The sequence below is a fragment of the Homarus americanus genome, unplaced genomic scaffold, assembly GCF_018991925.1.
Source record: "Homarus americanus isolate GMGI-L3 unplaced genomic scaffold, GMGI_Hamer_2.0 scaffold8150, whole genome shotgun sequence".
NCBI classification, from domain to species: domain Eukaryota; kingdom Metazoa; phylum Arthropoda; class Malacostraca; order Decapoda; family Nephropidae; genus Homarus; species Homarus americanus.
This window is the reverse complement of record NW_024720282.1, coordinates 50,001-73,216: the sequence shown is the minus strand read 5'-3', so window position 1 is coordinate 73,216 and position 23,216 is coordinate 50,001. Positions and strand designations below refer to the sequence as shown.

The window sequence follows — 23,216 nt, the reverse complement described above, 5'->3', positions numbered from 1 at the left end:
GTTTAGTGTAATTTGCACAAAATGTTTAATTTGTAAACCTTGTCACATATTTATCAATCCTTCCAAAGTTTGCTGAAATCTGCAAATCTGTTCTGGAATTATTTTGGGATAAACGGACAGAGAGACAGACAGACAGAATGGACCTAAAACGGTCCCCGACTCAGGTATTATGGGAGGATAATTATAGTACCTGTTCTACTGGACCATTATTGGCATTAGTCCTCTTTTATTAATAATCTGATAATTTAGTAAGACAGTGATATATATATATATATATATATATATATATATATACTATATATATATATATATATATATATATATATATATATATATATATACAGAGAGAGAGAGTACATTTATGCTTCATTAAGTATTACTCATAAATGTTCAGTAAGTCAAACATAATCCTCTACACCCAAGAATACACACCACAATGGCTGCTAATCACGAGTATGCCACCAAGAAATGGTCTGGCTGATGGACTTAATACACTCAGGGATGTGGTCCTGTTGCAACACGGTGTTGAGGAGACCACACGGCGGCCTTTGAGAGGTGAAGAACAAAGAGGTAAACCAAAGTATTCAAGGCAGGTGGAGGCAGGTAGAGAGAAAGAGCGAGCAGGTATATAAAGGCCCACAGCTCCGTCGACCAGCACAGTCGATCCAAGACAGCCAAAGCAACATGTTCTCGGTAAGACCTGCCCGGGACTGTCCTGTTATGGTCTGGGGAATGATGAATAACACATATTTATTCTGATGCACAACCACCTAACATCTATAGCTGCCACTCGTGTGGTAGAGAGGGCCATCTAGCGGTGATTCTTCCTTGTGTTGACACTGTATTACAGGACGGGTTTAGTTTATGAGTTAAGGAGGGGAGGTAAGGTGAGTGTCACCTGGAGCTTCACTCAGTGACTTCATCACACACGACTAAAGGTGATGCCTAATATATATATTCCTACAACATCAATAATCCTATAATTATATATTCTTACTTCTCTTATGATTTTGAAGTTGTATATGTTCTTACAGAAGTTGGTCCTGTGTGCCTTACTGGCAGTAGTGGCTGCCAAGCCCCAGGGAGGATACGGGGCACCTCAGCCATCCTACACCTCAGGTCCTGTAGTCCCCATCCTGAAGGACGAGCGTCAGGGACCTGATGAGTTCGGCAACTACAACTTCGAGTTCGAGACTGGTGACGGCATCAGTCGTCATGAGCAGGGCGCCCCCCAGGGGGAGACTGGCGCCGTGGCGTCTCAGGGAGGATGGTCGTGAGTATCTATGGTGTACACGTCCCTAAGTAATGTTGGTCAGAGTTGTATCTTGAGCTTTAATAAGAGACGTGAAGTAACTTCCACAGGTGTCTGCTATATAACAGTGTAGGAGAAGGTGTTTGAAGGCTGGTGGTGGTGTGGCCTTCAGTGGTCCGTCGGCAAAGATTTGATAATTATTTTCCCTTTCAGATTCACCTTCCCTGACGGCACCCCAGGAGTCTTCAACTTCGTGGCCGACGCTGCAGGTGGTTACCAGGTACAGTCTGACCTGCTGCCCACGCCCCATCCTCTCCCCGCCCACGCCATCGCCCAGATCGAATTCGCCCGTCTTAACCCAAGCCCTTCCTCCGGCCCCGGACCCCAGTACGGTGCTCCTCCCCCACGGTACAACTAAACACCTGAGGACCCCCAGTGCCTCTATACCCACTATCCTGTCCCTTCAACACTGAGTCGCCCAAGTTAATAAGTCCCTTCCAGTCTCCGTTACCTGGTGGTCACGACTCCCTCAGTAGTGACCATCAGCAGTGAGGGAGACCAAGGGATGGATTCTTATTTTCTCAACAAGACTTCCAGAAAAACCTTGAGGCAACTTCGCCGAATATTCTGGTCACCTTCTGGTCCACACTGCGTCAACCTTCCACTGTAGGGATGTACAGCTGTAGTCTTCTTGTAGGTCTTGATTATATTCCCCACTTGGAGAGTACTACAGAGGCCAGGTTGACCTCTCCCTCCTCCCTATGACTGTAGTTGGGCTGCCCGAATACTTTCTCACCTCCTGTTGACCTTCTCACTCTCATCACTCTAGTGTTATACGATGGATCTTGTCTACGTATTTATTAATATTTGTTGATTTTGTAGATATGTGATTAAACGATGAACCGCAAATGTCCTGTTTCCTATCTTTATTGTGATCTAAAACCATATTTCCTGAAGTACCTGACCAACCGTACACATCAACCTATATTAATATAATCCACACTGAAAAGTTCTTGGATAATACCTGAAGTTTATGAAGATGGCTAAAAGGTTTAATTCCCTGCAACTTAGAGCAAAACTGCTGCACACACACTCACACACACACACACACACACACACACACACACACACACACACACACACACACACACACACACACACACACACTACACACACACACACACACACACACACACATGCCACACACACACACACACACATTGGCCACACACACACACATTATTATTACACACAATGCATGGCACTATATCCGACCACTAGAAGGTCAAGACTCCATCAGGCGCCCAGCCCAAGCAGAAGCCAGCCCTGGCGAATGGTTACGGTCCTCAAGTCCTCTCCTCATCGCCCATCCTCACCACTGGATACTAACATAATCCCCAAAGTGAGTACTTGTTTCTGGAAAAAGTGAATCTATGGATGAACAGTGTTTAAGCCAGTGAATTCAGCACTATGTAGTGCCAGCCAGAGCTGTGACCCACCAGTGAAGTCCACACCCAGAGATCAGTTCCCCTGGGAACAGACCACCATCTTCTGACCAAGCAGTGTTAATCAGTCCACCCTGGGAACAAACGTGGGTCAGCTTTACACCTGACCAAAAGCTAACACAACACCACATAGCAGAGAGTGAGGTACTGTGACACCACCCCACACCACTCGGTGTCTCCTTGACCACGTGAGGTCCTTCTTGTCAACACCTATGGACGAGTTAATACACCACGTGAACACCGCACCACACGGTGTCTCCATGACCACATGAAGTCCTTCATGTCAACATCTACGGATGAATTACTGCACCACGACGCCCAAGGGACCTCACACAGTAGGGCAATAGACCAGCCCGGGCAATCAACTGTAAACTATAATAATTTGTATGTTCAATTCATGTTCCTTCTTCTTTCAGTAATGAAAGCTTTTTTAAACGACCCACCCACCCCATGTCTTTGTATGTAATAAGTTATTTCTATCCAATGTATTTTTCGGCCTTCGGGCTGCAGAACTTTTTCAATAAACCGTTATCTATTATTATTATTATTATTATATACAGTACGCGTATATTAAGGACCCAACACTCATTACCAGCAGTGAAGGTACAGAACTGAGTCTTCACCTGTCACCTTAGCGCAGGTGTTCACTGTATTCTAATATCAATACCAAAACATACTCCAGACGCATACAAACCATGTCCACGAACCGCTACTATGGCAAAGATAATAACAAATTAGTGATACTGCAAATTATTTCAGTTATGGCTGAAGATTGTCTTTTGTCGTCGTTTTCTTTAAACACCTAAAAAACCTGTTTTATCATTGTGCAACGGTTACCGTGGCAACAACTGGTCAGGTTTAGTGTAATTTGCACAAAATGTTTAATTTGTAAACCTTGTCACATATTTATCAATCCTTCCAAAGTTTGCTGAAATCTGCAAATCTGTTCTGGAATTACTTTGGGATAAACGGACAGAGATACAGACAGACAGAATGGACCTAAAACGGTCCCCGACTCAGGTATTATGGGAGGATAATTATAGTACCTGTTCTACTGGACCATTAGTGGCATTAGTCCTCTTTTATTAATAATCTGATAATTTAGTAAGACAGTGATATATATATATATATATATATATATATATATATATATATATATATATATATAGAGAGAGAGAGAGATAGAGAGAGAGAGAGAGAGAGAGAGAGAGAGAGCACATTTCGTTTATTAAGGTTGTTTGGCAATATTGTAAGTCAAATATAATCCTTTATACACTGTAAGAATGTTGATCATGAGAAGGGTCAAGAAGGTTCATTGATGACTTATTTGGTGGTGTCCATAGTAACACGGTGTTGAGGAGACCACACGGCGGCCTTTGCGAGGTCAAGAACAAAGAGGTAAACCAAAGTATTCAGGGCAGGTGGAGGCAGGTAGAGAGAAAGAGCGAGCAGGTATAAAAGGCCCACAGCTCCGTCGACCAGCACAGTCGATCCAAGACAGCCAAAGCAACATGTTCTCGGTAAGACCTGCCCGGGACTGTCCTGTTATGGTCTGGGGAATGATGAATAACACACCTTTATTCTGATGAGTTAGTTATTGATACTACTGCACAACCACCTAACATCTATAGCTGCCACTCGTGTGGTAGAGAGGGCCATCTAGCGGTGATTCTTCCTTGTGTTGACACTGTATTACAGGACGGGTTTAGTTTATGAGTTAAGGAGGGGAGGCAAGGTGAGTGTCACCTGGAGGTTCACTCAGTGACTTCATCACACACGACTAAAGGTGATGCCTAATATATATATTCCTACAACATCAATAATCCTATAATTATATATTCTTACTTCTCTTATGATTTTGAAGTTGTATATGTTCTTACAGAAGTTGGTCCTGTGTGCCTTACTGGCAGTAGTGGCTGCCAAGCCCCAGGGAGGATACGGGGCACCTCAGCCATCCTACACCTCAGGTCCTGTAGTCCCCATCCTGAAGGACGAGCGTCAGGGACCTGATGAGTTCGGCAACTACAACTTCGAGTTCGAGACTGGTGACGGCATCAGTCGCCATGAGCAGGGCGCCCCCCAGGGGGAGACTGGCGCCGTGGCGTCTCAGGGAGGATGGTCGTGAGTATCTATGGTGTACACGTCCCTAAGTAATGTTGGTCAGAGTTGTATCTTGAGCTTTAATAAGAGACGAGAAGTAACTTCCACAGGTGTCTGCTATATAACAGTGTAGGAGAAGGTGTTTGAAGGCTGGTGGTGGTGTGGCCTTCAGTGGTCCGTCGGCAAAGATTTGATTTTTTTTCTTTCTTTCAGATTCACCTTCCCTGACGGCACCCCAGGAGTCTTCAACTTCGTGGCCGACGCTGCAGGTGGTTACCAGGTACAATCTGACCTGCTGCCCACGCCCCATCCTCTCCCCGCCCACGCCATCGCCCAGATCGAATTCGCCCGTCTTAACCCAAGCCCTTCCTCCGGCCCCGGACCCCAGTACGGTGGTCCTCCCCCACGGTACAACTAAACACCTGAGGACCCCCAGTGCCTCTATACCCACTATCCTGTCCCTTCAACACTGAGTCACCCAAGTTAATAAGTCCCTTCCAGTCTCCGTTACCTGGTGGTCACGACTCCTTCAGTAGTGACCATCAGCAGTGAGGGAGACCAAGGGATGGATTCTTATTTTCTCAACAAGACTTCCAGAAAAACCTTGAGGCAACTTCGCCGATTATTCTGGTCACCTTCTGGTCCACACTGTGTCAACCTTCCACTGTAGGGATGTACAGCTGTAGTCTTCTTGTAGGTCTTGATTATATTCCCCACTTGGAGAGTACTACAGAGGCCAGGTTGACCTCTCCCTCCTCCCTATGACTGTAGTTGGGCTGCCCGAATACTTTCTCACCTCCTGTTGACCTTCTCACTCTCATCACTCTAGTGTTATACGATGGATCTTGTCTACGTATTTATTAATATTTGTTGATTTTGTAGATATGTGATTAAACGATGAACCGCAAATGTCCTGTTTCCTATCTTTATTGTGATCTAAAACCATATTTCCTGAAGTACCTGACCAGCCGTACACATCAACCGATATTAATATAATCCACACTGAAAAGTTCTTGGATAATACCTGAAGTTTATGAAGATGGCTAAAAGGTTTAATTCCCTGCAACTTAGAGGAACAAAACTGCTGACCACACACACACACACACACACACACACACACACACACACACACACACACACACACACACATGCACACACTACATCCTTGACCACCAGAAGGTCAAGACCTATCAGGCGCCCACTCCGGCAGTTGCGGCCTCGGCGAATGTTGGGCCATTCCTCAAGTCCCTCTCCTCGACCCATCCTCACCACCGGGATATCAACATAATCCCGCCAAAAGTGACGATTTCGTTTCGGAAAAAAGTGGGATCAGTGATGAACAGTGTTTAAGCCAGTGAATTCAGCACTAAGTAGTGCCAGCCAGAGCTGTGACCCACCAGTGAAGTCCACACCCAGAGATCAGTACCCCTGGGAACCGACCACCATCTTCTGACCAAGCAGTGTTAATCAGTCCACCCTGGGAACAAACGTGGGTCGGCTTTACACCTGGCCATAAGCTAACACAACACCACATAGCAGAGAGTGAGGTACTGTGACACCACCCCACACCACTCGGTGTCTCCTTGACCACGTGAGGTCCTTCTTGTCAACACCTATGGACGAGTTAATACACCACGTAAACACCGCACCACACGGCGTCTCCATGACCACATGAAGTCCTCCATGTCAACATCTACGGATGAATTACTGCACCACGAGGCCCAAGGGACCTCACACAGTAGGGCAAAAGACCAGCCCGGGCAATCAACTGTAAACTATAATAATTTGTATGTTCAATTCATGTTCCTTCTTCTTTCAGTAATGAAAGCTTTTTCAAACAACCCACCCACCCCATGTCTTTGTATGTAATAAGTTATTTCTATCCAATGTATATTTTCGGCCTTCGGGCTGCAGAACTTTTTCAATAAACCGTTATCTATTATTATTATATACAGTACGCGTATATTAAGGACCCAACACTCATTACCAGCAGTGAAGGTACAGAACTGAGTCTTCACCTGTCACCTTAGCGCAGGTGTTCACTGTATTCTAATATCAATACCAAAACATACTCCAGACGCATACAAACCATGTCCACGAACGGCTACTATGGCAAAGATAATAACAAATTAGTGATACTGCAAATTATTTCAGTTATGGCTGAAGATTGTCTTTTGTCGTCGTTTTCTTTAAACACCTAAAAAACCTGTTTTATCATTGTGCAACGGTTACCGTGGCAACAACTGGTCAGGTTTAGTGTAATTTGCACAAAATGTTTAATTTGTAAACCTTGTCACATATTTATCAATCCTTCCAAAGTTTGCTGAAATCTGCAAATCTGTTCTGGAATTATTTTGGGATAAACGGACAGAGAGACAGACAGACAGAATGGACCTAAAACGGTCCCCGACTCAGGTATTATGGGAGGATAATTATAGTACCTGTTCTACTGGACCATTAGTGGCATTAGTCCTCTTTTATTAATAATCTGATAATTTAGTAAGACAGTGATAGAGACATCTAGCTGTTAAGTATTACTCATAAATGTTCAGTAAGTCAAACATAATCCTCTACACCCAAGAATACACACCACAATGGCTGCTAATCACGAGTATGCCACCAAGAAATGGTCTGGCTGATGGACTTAATACACTCAGGGATGTGGTCCTGTTGCAACACGGTGTTGAGGAGACCACACGGCGGCCTTTGAGAGGTAAAGAACAAAGAGGTAAACCAAAGTATTCAAGGCAGGTGGAGGCAGGTAGAGAGAAAGAGCGAGCAGGTATATAAAGGCCCACAGCTCCGTCGACCAGCACAGTCGATCCAAGACAGCCAAAGCAACATGTTCTCGGTAAGACCTGCCCGGGACTGTCCTGTTATGGTCTGGGGAATGATGAATGACACACCTTTATTCTGATGAGTTAGTTATTGATACTACTGCACAACCACCTAACATCTATAGCTGCCACTCGTGTGGTAGAGAGGGACATCTAGCGGTGATTCTTCCTTGTGTTGACACTGTATTACAGGACGGGTTTAGTTTATGAGTTAAGGAGGGGAGGTAAGGTGAGTGTCACCTGGAGCTTCACTCAGTGACTTCATCACACACGACTAAAGGTGATGCCTAATATATATATTCCTACAACATCAATAATCCTATAATTATATATTCTTACTTCTCTTATGATTTTGAAGTTGTATATGTTCTTACAGAAGTTGGTCCTGTGTGCCTTACTGGCAGTAGTGGCTGCCAAGCCCCAGGGAGGATACGGGGCACCTCAGCCATCCTACACCTCAGGTCCTGTAGTCCCCATCCTGAAGGACGAGCGTCAGGGACCTGATGAGTTCGGCAACTACAACTTCGAGTTCGAGACTGGTGACGGCATCAGTCGCCATGAGCAGGGCGCCCCCCAGGGGGAGACTGGCGCCGTGGCGTCTCAGGGAGGATGGTCGTGAGTATCTATGGTGTACACGTCCCTAAGTAATGTTGGTCAGAGTTGTATCTTGAGCTTTAATAAGAGACGTGAAGTAACTTCCACAGGTGTCTGCTATATAACAGTGTAGGAGAAGGTGTTTGAAGGCTGGTGGTGGTGTGGCCTTCAGTGGTCCGTCGGCAAAGATTTGATAATTATTTTCCCTTTCAGATTCACCTTCCCTGACGGCACCCCAGGAGTCTTCAACTTCGTGGCCGACGCTGCAGGTGGTTACCAGGTACAGTCTGACCTGCTGCCCACGCCCCATCCTCTCCCCGCCCACGCCATCGCCCAGATCGAATTCGCCCGTCTTAACCCAAGCCCTTCCTCCGGCCCCGGACCCCAGTACGGTGGTCCTCCCCCACGGTACAACTAAACACCTGAGGACCCCCAGTGCCTCTATACCCACTATCCTGTCCCTTCAACACTGAGTCGCCCAAGTTAATAAGTCCCTTCCAGTCTCCGTTACCTGGTGGTCACGACTCCCTCAGTAGTGACCATCAGCAGTGAGGGAGACCAAGGGATGGATTCTTATTTTCTCAACAAGACTTCCAGAAAAACCTTGAGGCAACTTCGCCGAATATTCTGGTCACCTTCTGGTCCACACTGTGTCAACCTTCCACTGTAGGGATGTACAGCTGTAGTCTTCTTGTAGGTCTTGATTATATTCCCCACTTGGAGAGTACTACAGAGGCCAGGTTGACCTCTCCCTCCTCCCTATGACTGTAGTTGGGCTGCCTGAATACTTTCTCACCTCCTGTTGACCTTCTCACTCTCATCACTCTAGTGTTATACGATGGATCTTGTCTACGTATTTATTAATATTTGTTGATTTTGTAGATATGTGATTAAACGATGAACCGCAAATGTCCTGTTTCCTATCTTTATTGTGATCTAAAACCATATTTCCTGAAGTACCTGACCAGCCGTACACATCAACCTATATTAATATAATCCACACTGGAAAGTTCTCGGATAATACCTGAAGTTTATGAAGATGGCTAAAAGGTTTAATTCCCTACAACTTAGTAGAGGAACAAAACTGCTGACCACACACACACACACAAACGCACACTACACACACACACACACACACACACACACACACACACACACACACACACACACACACACACACACACACACATGCACACACTACATCCTTGACCACCAGAAGGTCAAGACCTATCAGGCGCCCACTCCGGCAGTTGCGGCCTCGGCGAATGTTGGGCCATTCCTCAAGTCCCTCTCCTCGACCCATCCTCACCACCGGGATATCAACATAATCCCGCCAAAAGTGACGATTTCGTTTCGGAAAAAAGTGGGATCAGTGATGAACAGTGTTTAAGCCAGTGAATTCAGCACTAAGTAGTGCCAGCCAGAGCTGTGACCCACCAGTGAAGTCCACACCCAGAGATCAGTACCCCTGGGAACCGACCACCATCTTCTGACCAAGCAGTGTTAATCAGTCCACCCTGGGAACAAACGTGGGTCGGCTTTACACCTGGCCATAAGCTAACACAACACCACATAGCAGAGAGTGAGGTACTGTGACACCACCCCACACCACTCGGTGTCTCCTTGACCACGTGAGGTCCTTCTTGTCAACACCTATGGACGAGTTAATACACCACGTAAACACCGCACCACACGGCGTCTCCATGACCACATGAAGTCCTCCATGTCAACATCTACGGATGAATTACTGCACCACGAGGCCCAAGGGACCTCACACAGTAGGGCAAAAGACCAGCCCGGGCAATCAACTGTAAACTATAATAATTTGTATGTTCAATTCATGTTCCTTCTTCTTTCAGTAATGAAAGCTTTTTCAAACAACCCACCCACCCCATGTCTTTGTATGTAATAAGTTATTTCTATCCAATGTATATTTTCGGCCTTCGGGCTGCAGAACTTTTTCAATAAACCGTTATCTATTATTATTATTATTATTATATACAGTACGCGTATATTAAGGACCCAACACTCATTACCAGCAGTGAAGGTACAGAACTGAGTCTTCACCTGTCACCTTAGCGCAGGTGTTCACTGTATTCTAATATCAATACCAAAACATACTCCAGACGCATACAAACCATGTCCACGAACCGCTACTATGGCAAAGATAATAACAAATTAGTGATACTGCAAATTATTTCAGTTATGGCTGAAGATTGTCTTTTGTCGTCGTTTTCTTTAAACACCTAAAAAACCTGTTTTATCATTGTGCAACGGTTACCGTGGCAACAACTGGTCAGGTTTAGTGTAATTTGCACAAAATGTTTAATTTGTAAACCTTGTCACATATTTATCAATCCTTCCAAAGTTTGCTGAAATCTGCAAATCTGTTCTGGAATTATTTTGGGATAAACGGACAGAGAGACAGACAGACAGAATGGACCTAAAACGGTCCCCGACTCAAGTATTATGGGAGGATAATTATAGTACCTGTTCTACTGGACCATTATTGGCATTAGTCCTCTTTTATTAATAATCTGATAATTTAGTAAGACAGTAATATATATATATATATATATATATATATATATATATATATATATATATATATATATATATATATATATATATATATATATATATATATATATATATATATATATATATATACATATATATATATATACAGAGAGAGAGAGAGAGAGAGAGAGAGAGAGAGAGAGAGAGAGAGTACATCTATGCTTCATTAAGTATTACTCATAAATGTTCAGTAAGTCAAACATAATCCTCTACACCCAAGAATACACACCACAATGGCTGCTAATCACGAGTATGCCACCAAGAAATGGTCTGGCTGATGGACTTAATACACTCAGGGATGTGGTCCTGTTGCAACACGGTGTTGAGGAGACCACACGGCGGCCTTTGAGAGGTGAAGAACAAAGAGGTAAACCAAAGTATTCAAGGCAGGTGGAGGCAGGTAGAGAGAAAGAGCGAGCAGGTATATAAAGGCCCACAGCTCCGTCGACCAGCACAGTCGATCCAAGACAGCCAAAGCAACATGTTCTCGGTAAGACCTGCCCGGGACTGTCCTGTTATGGTCTGGGGAATGATGAATAACACATATTTATTCTGATGCACAACCACCTAACATCTATAGCTGCCACTCGTGTGGTAGAGAGGGCCATCTAGCGGTGATTCTTCCTTGTGTTGACACTGTATTACAGGACGGGTTTAGTTTATGAGTTAAGGAGGGGAGGCAAGGTGAGTGTCACCTGGAGGTTCGCTCAGTGACTTCATCACACACGACTAAAGGTGATGCCTAATATATATATTCCTACAACATCAATAATCCTATAATTATATATTTTTACTTCTCTTATGATTTTGAAGTTGTATATGTTCTTACAGAAGTTGGTCCTGTGTGCCTTACTGGCAGTAGCGGCTGCCAAGCCCCAGGGAGGATACGGGGCACCTCAGCCATCCTACACCTCAGGTCCTGTAGTCCCCATCCTGAGGGACGAGCGTCAGGGACCTGATGAGTTCGGCAACTACAACTTCGAGTTCGAGACTGGTGACGGCATCAGTCGTCATGAGCAGGGCGCCCCCCAGGGGGAGACTGGCGCCGTGGCGTCTCAGGGAGGATGGTCGTGAGTATCTATGGTGTACACGTCCCTAAGTAATGTTGGTCAGAGTTGTATCTTGAGCTTTAATAAGAGACGTGAAGTAACTTCCACAGGTGTCTGCTATATAACAGTGTAGGAGAAGGTGTTTGAAGGCTGGTGGTGGTGTGGCCTTCAGTGGTCCGTCGGCAAAGATTTGATAATTATTTTCCCTTTCAGATTCACCTTCCCTGACGGCACCCCAGGAGTCTTCAACTTCGTGGCCGACGCTGCAGGTGGTTACCAGGTACAGTCTGACCTGCTGCCCACGCCCCATCCTCTCCCCGCCCACGCCATCGCCCAGATCGAATTCGCCCGTCTTAACCCAAGCCCTTCCTCCGGCCCCGGACCCCAGTACGGTGGTCCTCCCCCACGGTACAACTAAACACCTGAGGACCCCCAGTGCCTCTATACCCACTATCCTGTCCCTTCAACACTGAGTCGCCCAAGTTAATAAGTCCCTTCCAGTCTCCGTTACCTGGTGGTCACGACTCCCTCAGTAGTGACCATCAGCAGTGAGGGAGACCAAGGGATGGATTCTTATTTTCTCAACAAGACTTCCAGAAAAACCTTGAGGCAACTTCGCCGAATATTCTGGTCACCTTCTGGTCCACACTGTGTCAACCTTCCACTGTAGGGATGTACAGCTGTAGTCTTCTTGTAGGTCTTGATTATATTCCCCACTTGGAGAGTACTACAGAGGCCAGGTTGACCTCTCCCTCCTCCCTATGACTGTAGTTGGGCTGCCTGAATACTTTCTCACCTCCTGTTGACCTTCTCACTCTCATCACTCTAGTGTTATACGATGGATCTTGTCTACGTATTTATTAATATTTGTTGATTTTGTAGATATGTGATTAAACGATGAACCGCAAATGTCCTGTTTCCTATCTTTATTGTGGTCTAAACCCATATTTCCTGAAGTACCTGACCAGCCGTACACATCAACCTATATTAATATAATCCACACTGAAAAGATCTTGGATAATACCTGAAGTTTATGAAGATGGTTTGATATTAAAGGGTTCAATTGCCTATCAATGGAATCAGATGCTGATGTTACCTTGTCAACTCGACTCTGCTGTGACGTAAACAAGGCCAGTTTCTGACCAAAATTATTTACGTATTAATAAACCAAACATTCTAATATATAAGAAACGGAAATTAACTATACATCTCTATAAAAAGGCACTTGATGCAAATTAGTTAAGGAGTTTCATATAAGTAAATCAAGAAGAAGTTACAGGTATTGTAGGACACAGAAAATTGTATATAAATTTTCATACAATGTCATGATAAAAGACAATACCTATAACTGTGAAGGGGAAGAAAATGGTTGTACACACACACACACACAGTCTGCAAATTTGGTGAGAAACTTCTGCACCATCCTCGACACCGGCTCCTACTACCACCCGAGATCCCTCGTCCGAGAATTTCTGTTTGACACCAAAACCGCATCCAGCCCATACGAGCATTTACTGATCTCTAATAGAACAGCCCAGTCCCAACCATTGTAAAGTTATCAATAACTTATAATCAACCAGTGTATTCACTCCAAGTCAATCTTACCTTTTTGCACTGTCACTATGTTGAAATGCCCTGTAGTGTGACCTTCTCCCCACCTAGTTATTATATATCATATTTGTATCACTTATGTTACTTGTATATTATTTGTCAATCAAGTGACCCATTCCCCAATTATATAACTATATTTTCAGCCTTCCGGCTGCCATGCTCTTTCAATAAACCGTTAATTATTATTATTATTATTATTATTATTTCACACACACACACACACACACACACACACACATTGTGTAACTCCTGTCATTTTACAACAAAATAAAACAAAATAACAATAAGAGAGAGAATTTGGACCAAAATGTAAGAATTAAGAAATTGAATAATTATCACAAAAGAACAAAAATAAAATAGTGAAAATGAACTGTTGTGTTAATCACTCACTGACGGACACCTGTTAATACTGGGGTACTGGGGCCTAACACTAATGAGAGCCATCAGTACTGGTTATTATTACAGCTGGACTGAGGGTTAGGCTAGGTTAGGTATAGGTTAGGTATACGTTAGGTTAGGTTAGGTTAGGTTGCGTGTCTGAGTCCAGGTCAAATAGTCAGTTAGTTTCGTTTTACCAGTGAGTCAGATCTGGATTTCCATTTGTCGTTCGTAATATTTACCTGTGTTGAGTATCTTTAAACATATAAGAAAACTTTATTATTATTATTATTATTATTATTATTATTATTATTATTATTAGTTGTTGTTGTTGTTGTTGTTGTTGTTGTTGTTGTTGTTGTTGTTGTTACCTTTAAATTATCAGAAAATTATCATCGTCCTCTCCCTCCCACCCCCTTTATCACACACTTCTTTGTTGTGTCTCTCCCCACATTACACGCCCTCACTCATCCACTCTCTTCTCCTTGACTATTATAACATTCTTCCTCTTTGTTCACCTTTCTCCTCCTTTGTATCACCTTCCATCTCCACTGTTTCATTCCTTCCTCCTCTTCCTCTTCCTCCTCCTCCTCCTCCTCCTCCTCCCAATTTCGCTGTTCACTGTGCCTTCATCTCGTTTTCTTTGGTACTTGACAGAAAATGGAGTGTTATATGTTTCCCATTTTCTTTCGTCTGCTTTGTGTTATGTTGCGTATGCTTGATTTACTTTAACTAAACCTAACCCAAACTAAACTAAATTAAGTTTACCTAACCTAACCTAAGCAAACTAAACCTAACCCAAACTAAACTAAACTAAATCTAATCTAAACTAAACCTAACCTAACCCTAACCTAACCTAACCTAATCTAACCTAACCTAACCCAAACTAAACTAACAGTTTACCTAACCTAACCTAAGCAAACTAAACTAACCCAAACTAAACTACAAATTAAGTAAGTTTACCTAACCTAACCTAACCTAACCTAATCTAACCTAACCTAACCCAAACTAAACTAAATTAAGTTTACCTAACCTAACCTAAGCAAACTAAACCTAACCCAAACTAAACTAAACTAAATCTAATCTAAACTAAACCTAACCTAACCTCGATTGGTGGGATCTTGAGTAAGTAACATTTCTTCTTGAATGAAAAGATCAAGTCCCTTTTCTTTTCTCTCGTGGTTGACCTCTCAGGGGTCAGCTTCGCCTCTCCCCGTTACTTACCGCAAAGAATGGGGCCCCTCCCTTCATGGAACAGGAGGAGGAGGAGGAGGAAGAGTATAGGTGAGGAAGAAGAAGGGCGCTAAAAGGAGCAATAGGAGGAAGAGGAGGAGGAACAGGAGCAGGGACAGCGAAAAGAGGTACGGCTGCAATACAGTAGTAATAACTGAGGTAGGTCATGGCTTTACACGTTCCTCCCTCAACCATCTCCTCACTACTCACGCCATAGCGACACACAACACAAGAAATATCTGTAATATATTCTTAAAAAGTCGTGTCAGTGTTTTAGTTTAGACGTCGACTGTGTGTTGCTAGGAGAGAGTCTTGTAAAATAAAGAGGGTTGTGGATACTTGTAATTAGGTGAGTTAGAAAAACGACTGAGTATAAGAAGTTACGTTTAATAAACTTCTCTAAGCGAGCAAACAAGAATAAAGAGATAAACGAATATTACACAAGATGAAGTCGAAACAAGTGGAGCGTCCAACTGTAGACAAATGAGGTACACCTGCTCATCTTGCCAAGCTTCAGTTAAAGTCTATGGCTTCCATTTTGTAAGTATCACAAATCCACAATCATCTGGCGTTGAAGACTAAAATGAAGTTTTCTTTTGGGTCATTGTGTGAGGTTGGACCGGTCAGTAGGTGGGTGAGGCTGGTGGGTGAGAGGTTCATCGTTCAGTTGTATCCTGGGGTGGGAGGAGAGCCGTACTGGGGTCCGGGTCCTGCGGCTTCTTGCTGACGGGCGAACTCGATCTGCTGTATGGCGTGGGCGGGGAGAGGATGGGGCGTGGGCAGCAGGTCAGACTGTACCTTGTAACCTGCAGCGTCGGCCACGAAGTTGAAGATACCGGGACTACCGTCGGGGAATTTGAACCTGAAGAAGAAGTGGGTATGAGAGACGCTGTATTCAGCTGGCTGGAGGAAGACAATTGACAGGAACAAAAATATATTTTGAGAATGTCAGTTTGCTTATGACAAGGTGCAACTTCAATGTAACTTTAAGTGAACAATGTTATACTGACGCCCATCCTCCCTGGGCTGCCACGGCGCCAGTCTCCCCATGGGGGGCGCCCTGCTCCTGACGACTGATGCCGTCACCAGTCTCGAAATCGAAGTTGTAGTTGCCGTCCGCATCAGGTCCTTGACGCTCGTCCTTCACGATGGGGACCACGGGACCTGAAGAGGTGTAGGATTGCTGAGGTGCCTCGTATCCTCCCTGGGGCTTGGCAGCCACTACTGCCACTAAGACACACAGGACCAACTTCTGTAAGCAAAATTTCCATCATCATAATCAATGCTGTTGGCTGCAGAAATATAATACTTTGTTATTCAAGAGTTGAGATCCATGATGAGTTCCCAGACCAGGACAGTCCCGGGAGGTCTTACCGAGAACATGTTGCTTGGCTGTCTTGGATCGACTGTGCTGCTCGACTGAGTTTAGTCCTCTATATACCTGCTCGCTACCTCCCCTTCCTCCTCCTCCACCTGCATCGTTTAGTTTCCCTTGTTTCGTTGCGTCGTAAAAGCCGCTGTGTGGTCGCCACAACGCCGTGTCGTCTTAGAGTTGTGAAACAAGAGGACCACATCCCTGATTGTATTGAGGCCATCACCCAGACCTTCTCTGAGGTCGACCTGCTGATCCATGATAACTGGTCCACGGTAACTAGTCCTTAGTAACTGATCTTCGGTAACTTATGATAAACCAACCAAGATTAATTAGAAGTAATAAGGACTTTATTTTACTTATGAAAATCATGTTCACTGTAGATTATGCTAACCTAAATAAAGTTAGGTTAGATTTGGTTGCATTGAGTTAATCTTGATTTATTTATTTTAGATTAAATTTTTGTAAGCTCGGTTGGCTGTGTTAAATTAGGTTAAGTTAAATTTGGTTCTGTGGGATTGGTTTATGCTAGCTTACCTTGTCGTTTTAATTAACATAACCACATAATTATAATTTTCTGCAGAAGTCGTCATAACGCGGGTGTTCCCCAGAGAGAAACTGTCACCCTGGTAGTTTGTTTACAATAGTCGTGTGTTTGTACTTGATATATTAAGAAGCTAAACGAAAAAAAAAAAGTTATATAAGTCACCCAGAAGTAAATTTGAAGTTATTATTTAGTCCTTCTTGCTGGTGGTCTTCATATACAGTAATTTGTTGGAAGCGATTCAGAGAAAATCTAGCAACAATGAATGATAATGATTTTGCAACAGGAGACAATTCCCACAAAGTTTGATACAGTGAATGTTTGAGTAAAGTCTTGGGATATTATCAGCTTTTGCCTCAAGAATGACTAAACACTTTACACAGTGGAGAAGAACTGTTCAGTAATGAATGAAGACAAAACTTTCACTTATAAAACTACCAAGTAACAAAAGTTACTTTATGTTTAATAAACAAGTGATAAGTAAGTTTTGTGGTTTACTTACAGTTGTTAGTTGACGATCTGAAGAAATTTAGTTTTTATGTTGTTAATTTAATTCTTAATTAGATCCAGGAACAAGTTCTTGGGTTAATAATATATCTTGGGCAGCGACGTAATCAAGATCTTCCTACGCCCTCGGTCTGTCCTGCGTGTGGACCCGATAACTCCTGAAGGACGCAGAGATGTTCTTGACGATAGCCGGGAAACTGGTCCTTCAAAGAGCTTTGAAAACTCCGATAGCTTCCATAATCCTACAAAAGTTCTCGATAAGTCAGCCATTCTTCTTTCCAGAAATAGTGAGTAATGACGTCAGTAGCTGGTGTAGGACTGTGTAGGTGTATCAGTGTGTCCTTTGGGCTGATGATGATGTTCGCCGATATATCGTGTATTCGAGTTTCTACCGAGTACACATAGCGCAGCAGCAGCAGCAGCAGCAGCAGCAGCAGCAACTGTTTGGTATATTCCATAAAGATCGTGACAACATCAGTGTCTGACGGTCACCGTATAATGTATATTTTGAGAAGGTAAAAGGTAATAAATATGTTCCTTAAGGGGCAGTGTAAGGGAGGTTAGAGAAATATTAAATGTAATTGATAATTCGTTTAATAAACATTATAACACACAGAGATAAAATAAACTAATATACACACTGTTAAAGACATAGTCAAGGGTGGAGACGGAGGCTTAGTTATCTAAGGTATCAGGTAGTCTGGCACGGACTACTGAGCATAACCGTGGTAGTGGTCGACCAGCAAGTTGAAGAATGTCACACGCGGCCATAGTGAGCCTTGGCGGTGGCCGTCATAGACACATAAATATGACTGAGATTATTAACCAAAAGACAACATGAAACCCAACTGGTGCTTCCAGCTGTAGACAAGTGAGCTACACCTGCTCATTTTGCCAAGCTTCAGTTAAAGTCTATGGCTTCCATTTTGTAGGTATCACAAATCCACAATCATCTGGCGTTGAAGACTAAAATGAAGTTTTCTTTTGTGTCACTGTGTGAGGTTGGACCGGTCAGTAGGTGGGTGAGGCTGGTGGGTGAGAGGTTCATCGTTCAGTTGTATCCTGGGGTGGGAGGAGCCCCGTACTGGGGTCGGGGTCCTGCGGCTCCTTGCTGACGGGCGAACTCGATCTGCTGTATGGCGTGGGCGGGGAGAGGATGGGGCGTGGGCAGCAGGTCAGACTGTACCTTGTAACCTGCAGCGTCGGCCACGAAGTTGAAGACACCGGGACTACCGTCGGGGAATTTGAACCTGAAGAAGAAGTGGGTATGAGAGACGCTGTCTTCAGCTGGCTGGAGGAAGACAATTGACAGGAACAAAAATATATTTTGAGAATGTCAGTTTGCTTATGACAAGGTGCAACTTCAATGTAACTTTAAGTGAACATTGTTAAAGCAGGAATCTAAAATACTGACGCCCATCCTCCTTGGGCTGCCACGGCGCCAGTCTCCCCATGGGGGGCGCCCTGCTCCTGACGACTGATGCCGTCACCAGTCTCGAAATCGAAGTTGTAGTTGCCGTCCGCATCAGGTCCTTGACGCTCGTCCTTCACGATGGGGACCACGGGACCTGAAGAGGTGTAGGATGGCTGAGGTGCCCCGTATCCTTCCTGGGGCTTGGCAGCCACTAATGCCAGTAAGACACACAGGACCAACTTCTGTAAGCAAAATTTCCATCATCATGATCAATGCTGTTGGCTGCAGAAATATAATACTTTGTTATTCAAGAGTTGAGATCCATGATGAGTTCCCAGACCAGGACAGTCCCGGGAGGTCTTACCGAGAACATGTTGCTTGGCTGTCTTGGACCGACTGTGCTGCTCGACTGAGTTTAGTCCTCTATATACCTGCTCCCTACCTCCTCTTCCTCCTCCTCCTCCAGCACCATTTCCTTTTCTTCTTTGTTTTCTGGCGTCGTAAAAGCCGTCGTGTGGTCGCCACATCACCGTATTGTCGTCTTAGCTTTGTGTCACACCAGGACCACATCCCTGAGGGTATTGAGGCCATCACCCACACCTGTAAGTTCGACCTACTAATCCATGGTAACTGATCCATCTCAACTGGTCGATGGTAACCGGTCGAAGGTAACTGGTCCATCTCAACTGGTCAATGGTAACTGATATAGTGATGGTTGGTATTTGGTTATGATCATAGCATAATCTCTTACTGTCTGTCTTTGTCTTTGTTGTCGTATTGCATCAAAATAATAAAGAAAGACTCCAAGTAAACACCGTCCACCACAATATAATCAACAGACTAAAAACTTTCATAAACTGAGACATAAACTAGAAAATGTTCCCTTGTTCATGAGATAACATTACTTGTTGCTACAACGTGTAAAATTAGTGTTGGAAATGTAATGCTTTATCTCTAGCCAACCAAGTTTAATTATAGGTAATAACGACCTCATAATACCCATGGCATAATAATGATCAGTTAGTGTTAGGTTAGGTTAGGTTACTTTCTCTTTTTAGTTATCTTAACTAAATAAATATTACTTTCTGCAACTGTCGTCATAACACAGGTGTTCCCTAGAGAGAAACTGCTACCATGGCAGTTTTTTTTAGGATGGTCGTGTGTTCGTATTTCCTCAGAAGATGATGAAATGAAATTGAAAAAGTAGTCGAAATTATACAAAAGTTAATTGTGCTACATTATTTAATCCTTCTCTAGTGATGTTTTATTTAATTCTTAGAGGTGATCCAATAAATATCTAACAATAATGATTATGTTAAAATATTCATTCATTTATTCACATCAAAGGTTCACTTCTACTGCTCTAACACCTTCAGTCTTCACCTTCAGGAGAGACTGTACACTGTACAGGTCCTCCCCTACTCGCGCCACCATCAACTAGTAGGAGGGGCGCCGCCTGAAGCCCCTTTCATTATATATTAACAGGAGACAATTCCCACAAAGTTTGATACAGTGAATGTTTGAGTAAAGTCTTGGGATATTATCAGCTTTTGCCTCAAGAATGACTAAACACTTTACACAGTGGAGAAGAACTGTTCAGTAATGAATGAAGACAAAACTTTCACTTATAAATCTACCAAGTAACAAAAGTAACTTTATGTTTAATAAACAAGTAATAAATAAGATTTGTGGTTTACTCACAGTTGCAAGTTGACGAGCCGAAAAAATTTAGTTTTTATGTTGTTAATTTAATTCTTAATTAAACCCAGGAACAAGTTCTTCGGTTAATATTACATCTTGGGCGGCGACGTGATCAAGATCTTCCTACGCCCGCGGTCTGTCCTGCGTGTGGACCCGATAACTCCTGAAGGACGCAGGGATGTTCTTGACGATAGCCGGGAAACTGGTCCTTCAAAGAGCTTTGAAAACCTCTATAACTTAAACAGTCCCATAAAATTCCTCTATAAGTTAGCCATTCTTCTTTCAAGAAATAGTCAGTAATGACGTCAGTAGCTGGTGTAGGACTGTGTAGGTGTATCAGTGTGTCCTTTGGGCTGATGATGATGTTCGCCGATATATCGTGTATTCGAGTTTCTACCGAGTACACATAGCGCAGCAGCAGCAGCAGCAACTATTTGGTATATTCCATAGAGATTGTGACAACATCAGTGTCTGACGGTCACCGTATAATGTATATTTTGAGAAGGTAAAAGGTAATAAATATGTTCCTTTAGGGGCAGTGTAAGGGAGATTAGAGAAATATTAAATGTAATTGATAATTCGTTTAATAAACATTATAACACACAGAGATAAACTAAACTAATATACACACTGTTAAAGACATAGTCAAGGGTGGAGACGGAGGCTTAGTTATCTAAGGTATCAGGTAGTCTGGCACGGACCACTGAGCATAACCGTGGTAGTGGTCGACCAGCAAGTTGAAGAATGTCACACGCGGCCATAGTGAGCCTTGGCGGTGGCCGTCATAGACACATAAATATGACTGAGATTATTAACCAAAAGACAACATAAAACCCAACTGGTGCTTCCAGCTGTAGACAAGTGTAGTACACCTGCTCATCTTGCCAAGCTTCAGTTAAAGTCTATGGCTTCCATTTTGTAAGTATCACAAATCCACAATCATCTGGCGTTGAAGACTAAAATGAAGTTTTCTTTTGGGTCATTGTGTGAGGTTGGGCCGGTCAGTAGGTGGGTGAGGCTGGTGGGTGAGAGGTTCATCGTTCAGTTGTATCCTGGGGAGGGAGGAGCGCCGTACTGGGGTCCGGGTCCTGCGGCTTCTTGCTGACGGGCGAACTCGATCTGCTGTATGGCGTGGGCGGGGAGAGGATGGGGCGTGGGCAGCAGGTCAGACTGTACCTTGTAACCTGCAGCGTCGGCCACGAAGTTGAAGACACCGGGACTACCGTCGGGGAATTTGAACCTGAAGAAGAAGTGGGTATGAGAGACGCTGTCTTCAGCTGGCTGGAGGAAGACAATTGACAGGAACAAAAATATATTTTGAGAATGTCAGTTTGCTTATGACAAGGTGCAACTTCAATGTAACTTTAAGTGAACAATGTTATACTGACGCCCATCCTCCCTGGGCTGCCACGGCGCCAGTTTCCCCATGGGGGGCGCCCTGCTCCTGACGACTGATGCCGTCACCAGTCTCGAACTCGAAGTTGTAGTTGCCGTCCGCATCAGGTCCTTGACGCTCGTCCTTCACGATGGGAACTACAGAACCTGAAGAGGTGTAGGATTGCTGAGGTGCCCCGTATCCTTCCTGGGGCTTGGCAGCCACTACTGCCAGTAAGACACACAGGACCAACTTCTGTAAGCAAAATTTCCATCATCATAATCAATGCTGTTGGCTGCAGAAATATAATACTTTGTTATTCAAGAGTTGAGATCCATGATGAGTTCCCAGACCAGGACAGTCCCGGGAGGTCTTACCGAGAACATGCTGCTTGGCTGTCTTGGATCGACTGTGCTGCTCGACTGAGTTTAGTCCTCTATATACCTGCTCGCTACCTCCCCTTCCTCCTCCTCCACCTGCATCGTTTAGTTTCCCCTGTTTCGTTGCGTCGTAAAAGCCGCTGTGTGGTCGCCACAACGCCGTGTCGTCTTAGAGTTGTGTAACAAGAGGACCACATCCCTGATTGTATTGAGGCCATCACCCAGATCTTCTCTGAGGTCGACCTGCTGATGTGCTGTAACTGATGCATTGAGAGTTGACGTTTTGTTCTGATCAGGACATCATTTCTGCGTGTATGTCCAGTCAAGTCACTTAGATTAGGTTAGTTTCACTTTTTTATTATAAAAACTAAATGATTCTCACTTTCTGCAGCTGTTGCCATAACTCGGGAGTTCCTCAGGGAGAGACTGTCGCCCCGGCAGTTTTTTGTTAGGTCGTGTGTTTCTATCTAATTGCAAGTATTATGAGTTTAAATGTAACAAACTTCTATATATATCTTACTTACAGGTTAATTTTTTATATCTATTTTCCTGGAGATGATTCAGGCCTTAACATTTACGAGTCAACCCTCTGATATGAAAGAGACATCAATGGTATATGTCATGCTCTCTCTTCTCCCTCTGGTTCACTCATTCCACTCTCTATACAAAGTCTTAATAATGAATCCTTAATTTTCTTTCACGTTTCAGGTACAGGCTTGAATAGAGGACGGTGCAGACGAGGGTGTTTTGGCTGTAGTTCAGACAGACAGGCAGGCAGGCAGGC

The 23,216-nt window shown here is 43.9% G+C and overlaps 6 protein-coding genes across 8 annotated transcripts in view; 4 read left to right on the top strand and 2 right to left on the bottom strand.

Moving 5' to 3' along the window:
- The first annotated feature begins 589 nt into the window (after positions 1–589).
- On the top strand, positions 590–2,161 carry LOC121860486 (cuticle protein AM1199-like). Its single transcript, XM_042357644.1, has 3 exons — positions 590–693; positions 1,035–1,273; positions 1,466–2,161. The coding sequence occupies exons 1-3, from the start codon at positions 685–687 to the stop codon at positions 1,668–1,670; spliced, it is 453 nt and encodes a 150-aa protein (XP_042213578.1). The 5' UTR covers positions 590–684; the 3' UTR covers positions 1,671–2,161.
- Positions 2,162–4,231: 2,070 nt separating this feature from the next.
- Positions 4,232–5,766, top strand: LOC121860485 (cuticle protein AM1199-like). The gene is made up of 3 exons (XM_042357643.1): positions 4,232–4,277; positions 4,640–4,878; positions 5,071–5,766. The coding sequence occupies exons 1-3, from the start codon at positions 4,269–4,271 to the stop codon at positions 5,273–5,275; spliced, it is 453 nt and encodes a 150-aa protein (XP_042213577.1). The 5' UTR covers positions 4,232–4,268; the 3' UTR covers positions 5,276–5,766.
- A 1,838-nt stretch (positions 5,767–7,604) lies between these two features.
- LOC121860480 (cuticle protein AM1199-like) lies at positions 7,605–9,197 on the top strand. Its single transcript, XM_042357636.1, has 3 exons — positions 7,605–7,708; positions 8,071–8,309; positions 8,502–9,197. Exons 1-3 carry the CDS (start codon positions 7,700–7,702, stop codon positions 8,704–8,706), a joined length of 453 nt encoding a protein of 150 aa, XP_042213570.1. The 5' UTR covers positions 7,605–7,699; the 3' UTR covers positions 8,707–9,197.
- A 2,137-nt stretch (positions 9,198–11,334) lies between these two features.
- The window catches only part of LOC121860479 (cuticle protein AM1239-like), a 24,116-nt gene continuing 12,234 nt past the window's right edge, over positions 11,335–23,216 (top strand). Inside the window, exons 1-2 of the mRNA XM_042357635.1 lie at positions 11,335–11,358; positions 11,700–11,784. Of these exons, the coding sequence (XP_042213569.1) occupies positions 11,350–11,358; positions 11,700–11,784 (94 nt within the window). The 5' untranslated portion in view covers positions 11,335–11,349. The remainder of the gene's footprint in view (positions 11,359–11,699; positions 11,785–23,216) is intronic.
- Positions 15,511–19,413, bottom strand: LOC121860483 (cuticle protein AM1199-like). 3 transcript variants are annotated; one of them, XM_042357640.1, is made up of 3 exons: positions 19,341–19,365; positions 16,150–16,391; positions 15,511–16,001 (listed from the first exon to the last, which is right to left on the bottom strand). In XM_042357640.1, the coding sequence occupies exons 1-3, from the start codon at positions 19,347–19,349 to the stop codon at positions 15,803–15,805; spliced, it is 450 nt and encodes a 149-aa protein (XP_042213574.1). In that variant the 5' UTR covers positions 19,350–19,365; the 3' UTR covers positions 15,511–15,802. The 3 variants fall into 3 exon arrangements, with proteins under 3 accessions (XP_042213574.1, XP_042213572.1, XP_042213573.1); XM_042357638.1 differs by lacking the exon at positions 19,341–19,365 and adding an exon at positions 16,514–16,620; XM_042357639.1 differs by lacking the exons at positions 15,511–16,001; positions 16,150–16,391 and adding exons at positions 18,139–18,812; positions 18,977–19,218 and having other exon boundaries at positions 19,341–19,413.
- On the bottom strand, positions 21,244–22,515 carry LOC121860482 (cuticle protein AM1199-like). The gene is made up of 3 exons (XM_042357637.1): positions 22,430–22,515; positions 22,066–22,307; positions 21,244–21,917 (listed from the first exon to the last, which is right to left on the bottom strand). Exons 1-3 carry the CDS (start codon positions 22,436–22,438, stop codon positions 21,719–21,721), a joined length of 450 nt encoding a protein of 149 aa, XP_042213571.1. The 5' UTR covers positions 22,439–22,515; the 3' UTR covers positions 21,244–21,718.

Bases quoted from the DNA above. Each gene is read 5' to 3' on its own strand.
- LOC121860483 (XM_042357639.1), bottom strand. The intron at 18,813-18,976 runs GTCAGTATTTTA...CTTCTTCTTCAG, and splicing joins GCAGCCCAAGGAGGATGGGC to GTTCAAATTCCCCGACGGTA.
- LOC121860486 (XM_042357644.1), top strand. The intron at 1,274-1,465 runs GTGAGTATCTAT...TTTCCCTTTCAG, and splicing joins GCGTCTCAGGGAGGATGGTC to ATTCACCTTCCCTGACGGCA.
- LOC121860480 (XM_042357636.1), top strand. The intron at 8,310-8,501 runs GTGAGTATCTAT...TTTCCCTTTCAG, and splicing joins GCGTCTCAGGGAGGATGGTC to ATTCACCTTCCCTGACGGCA.
- LOC121860485 (XM_042357643.1), top strand. The intron at 4,879-5,070 runs GTGAGTATCTAT...TCTTTCTTTCAG, and splicing joins GCGTCTCAGGGAGGATGGTC to ATTCACCTTCCCTGACGGCA.
- LOC121860482 (XM_042357637.1), bottom strand. The intron at 21,918-22,065 runs GTCAGTATAACA...CTTCTTCTTCAG, and splicing joins GCAGCCCAGGGAGGATGGGC to GTTCAAATTCCCCGACGGTA.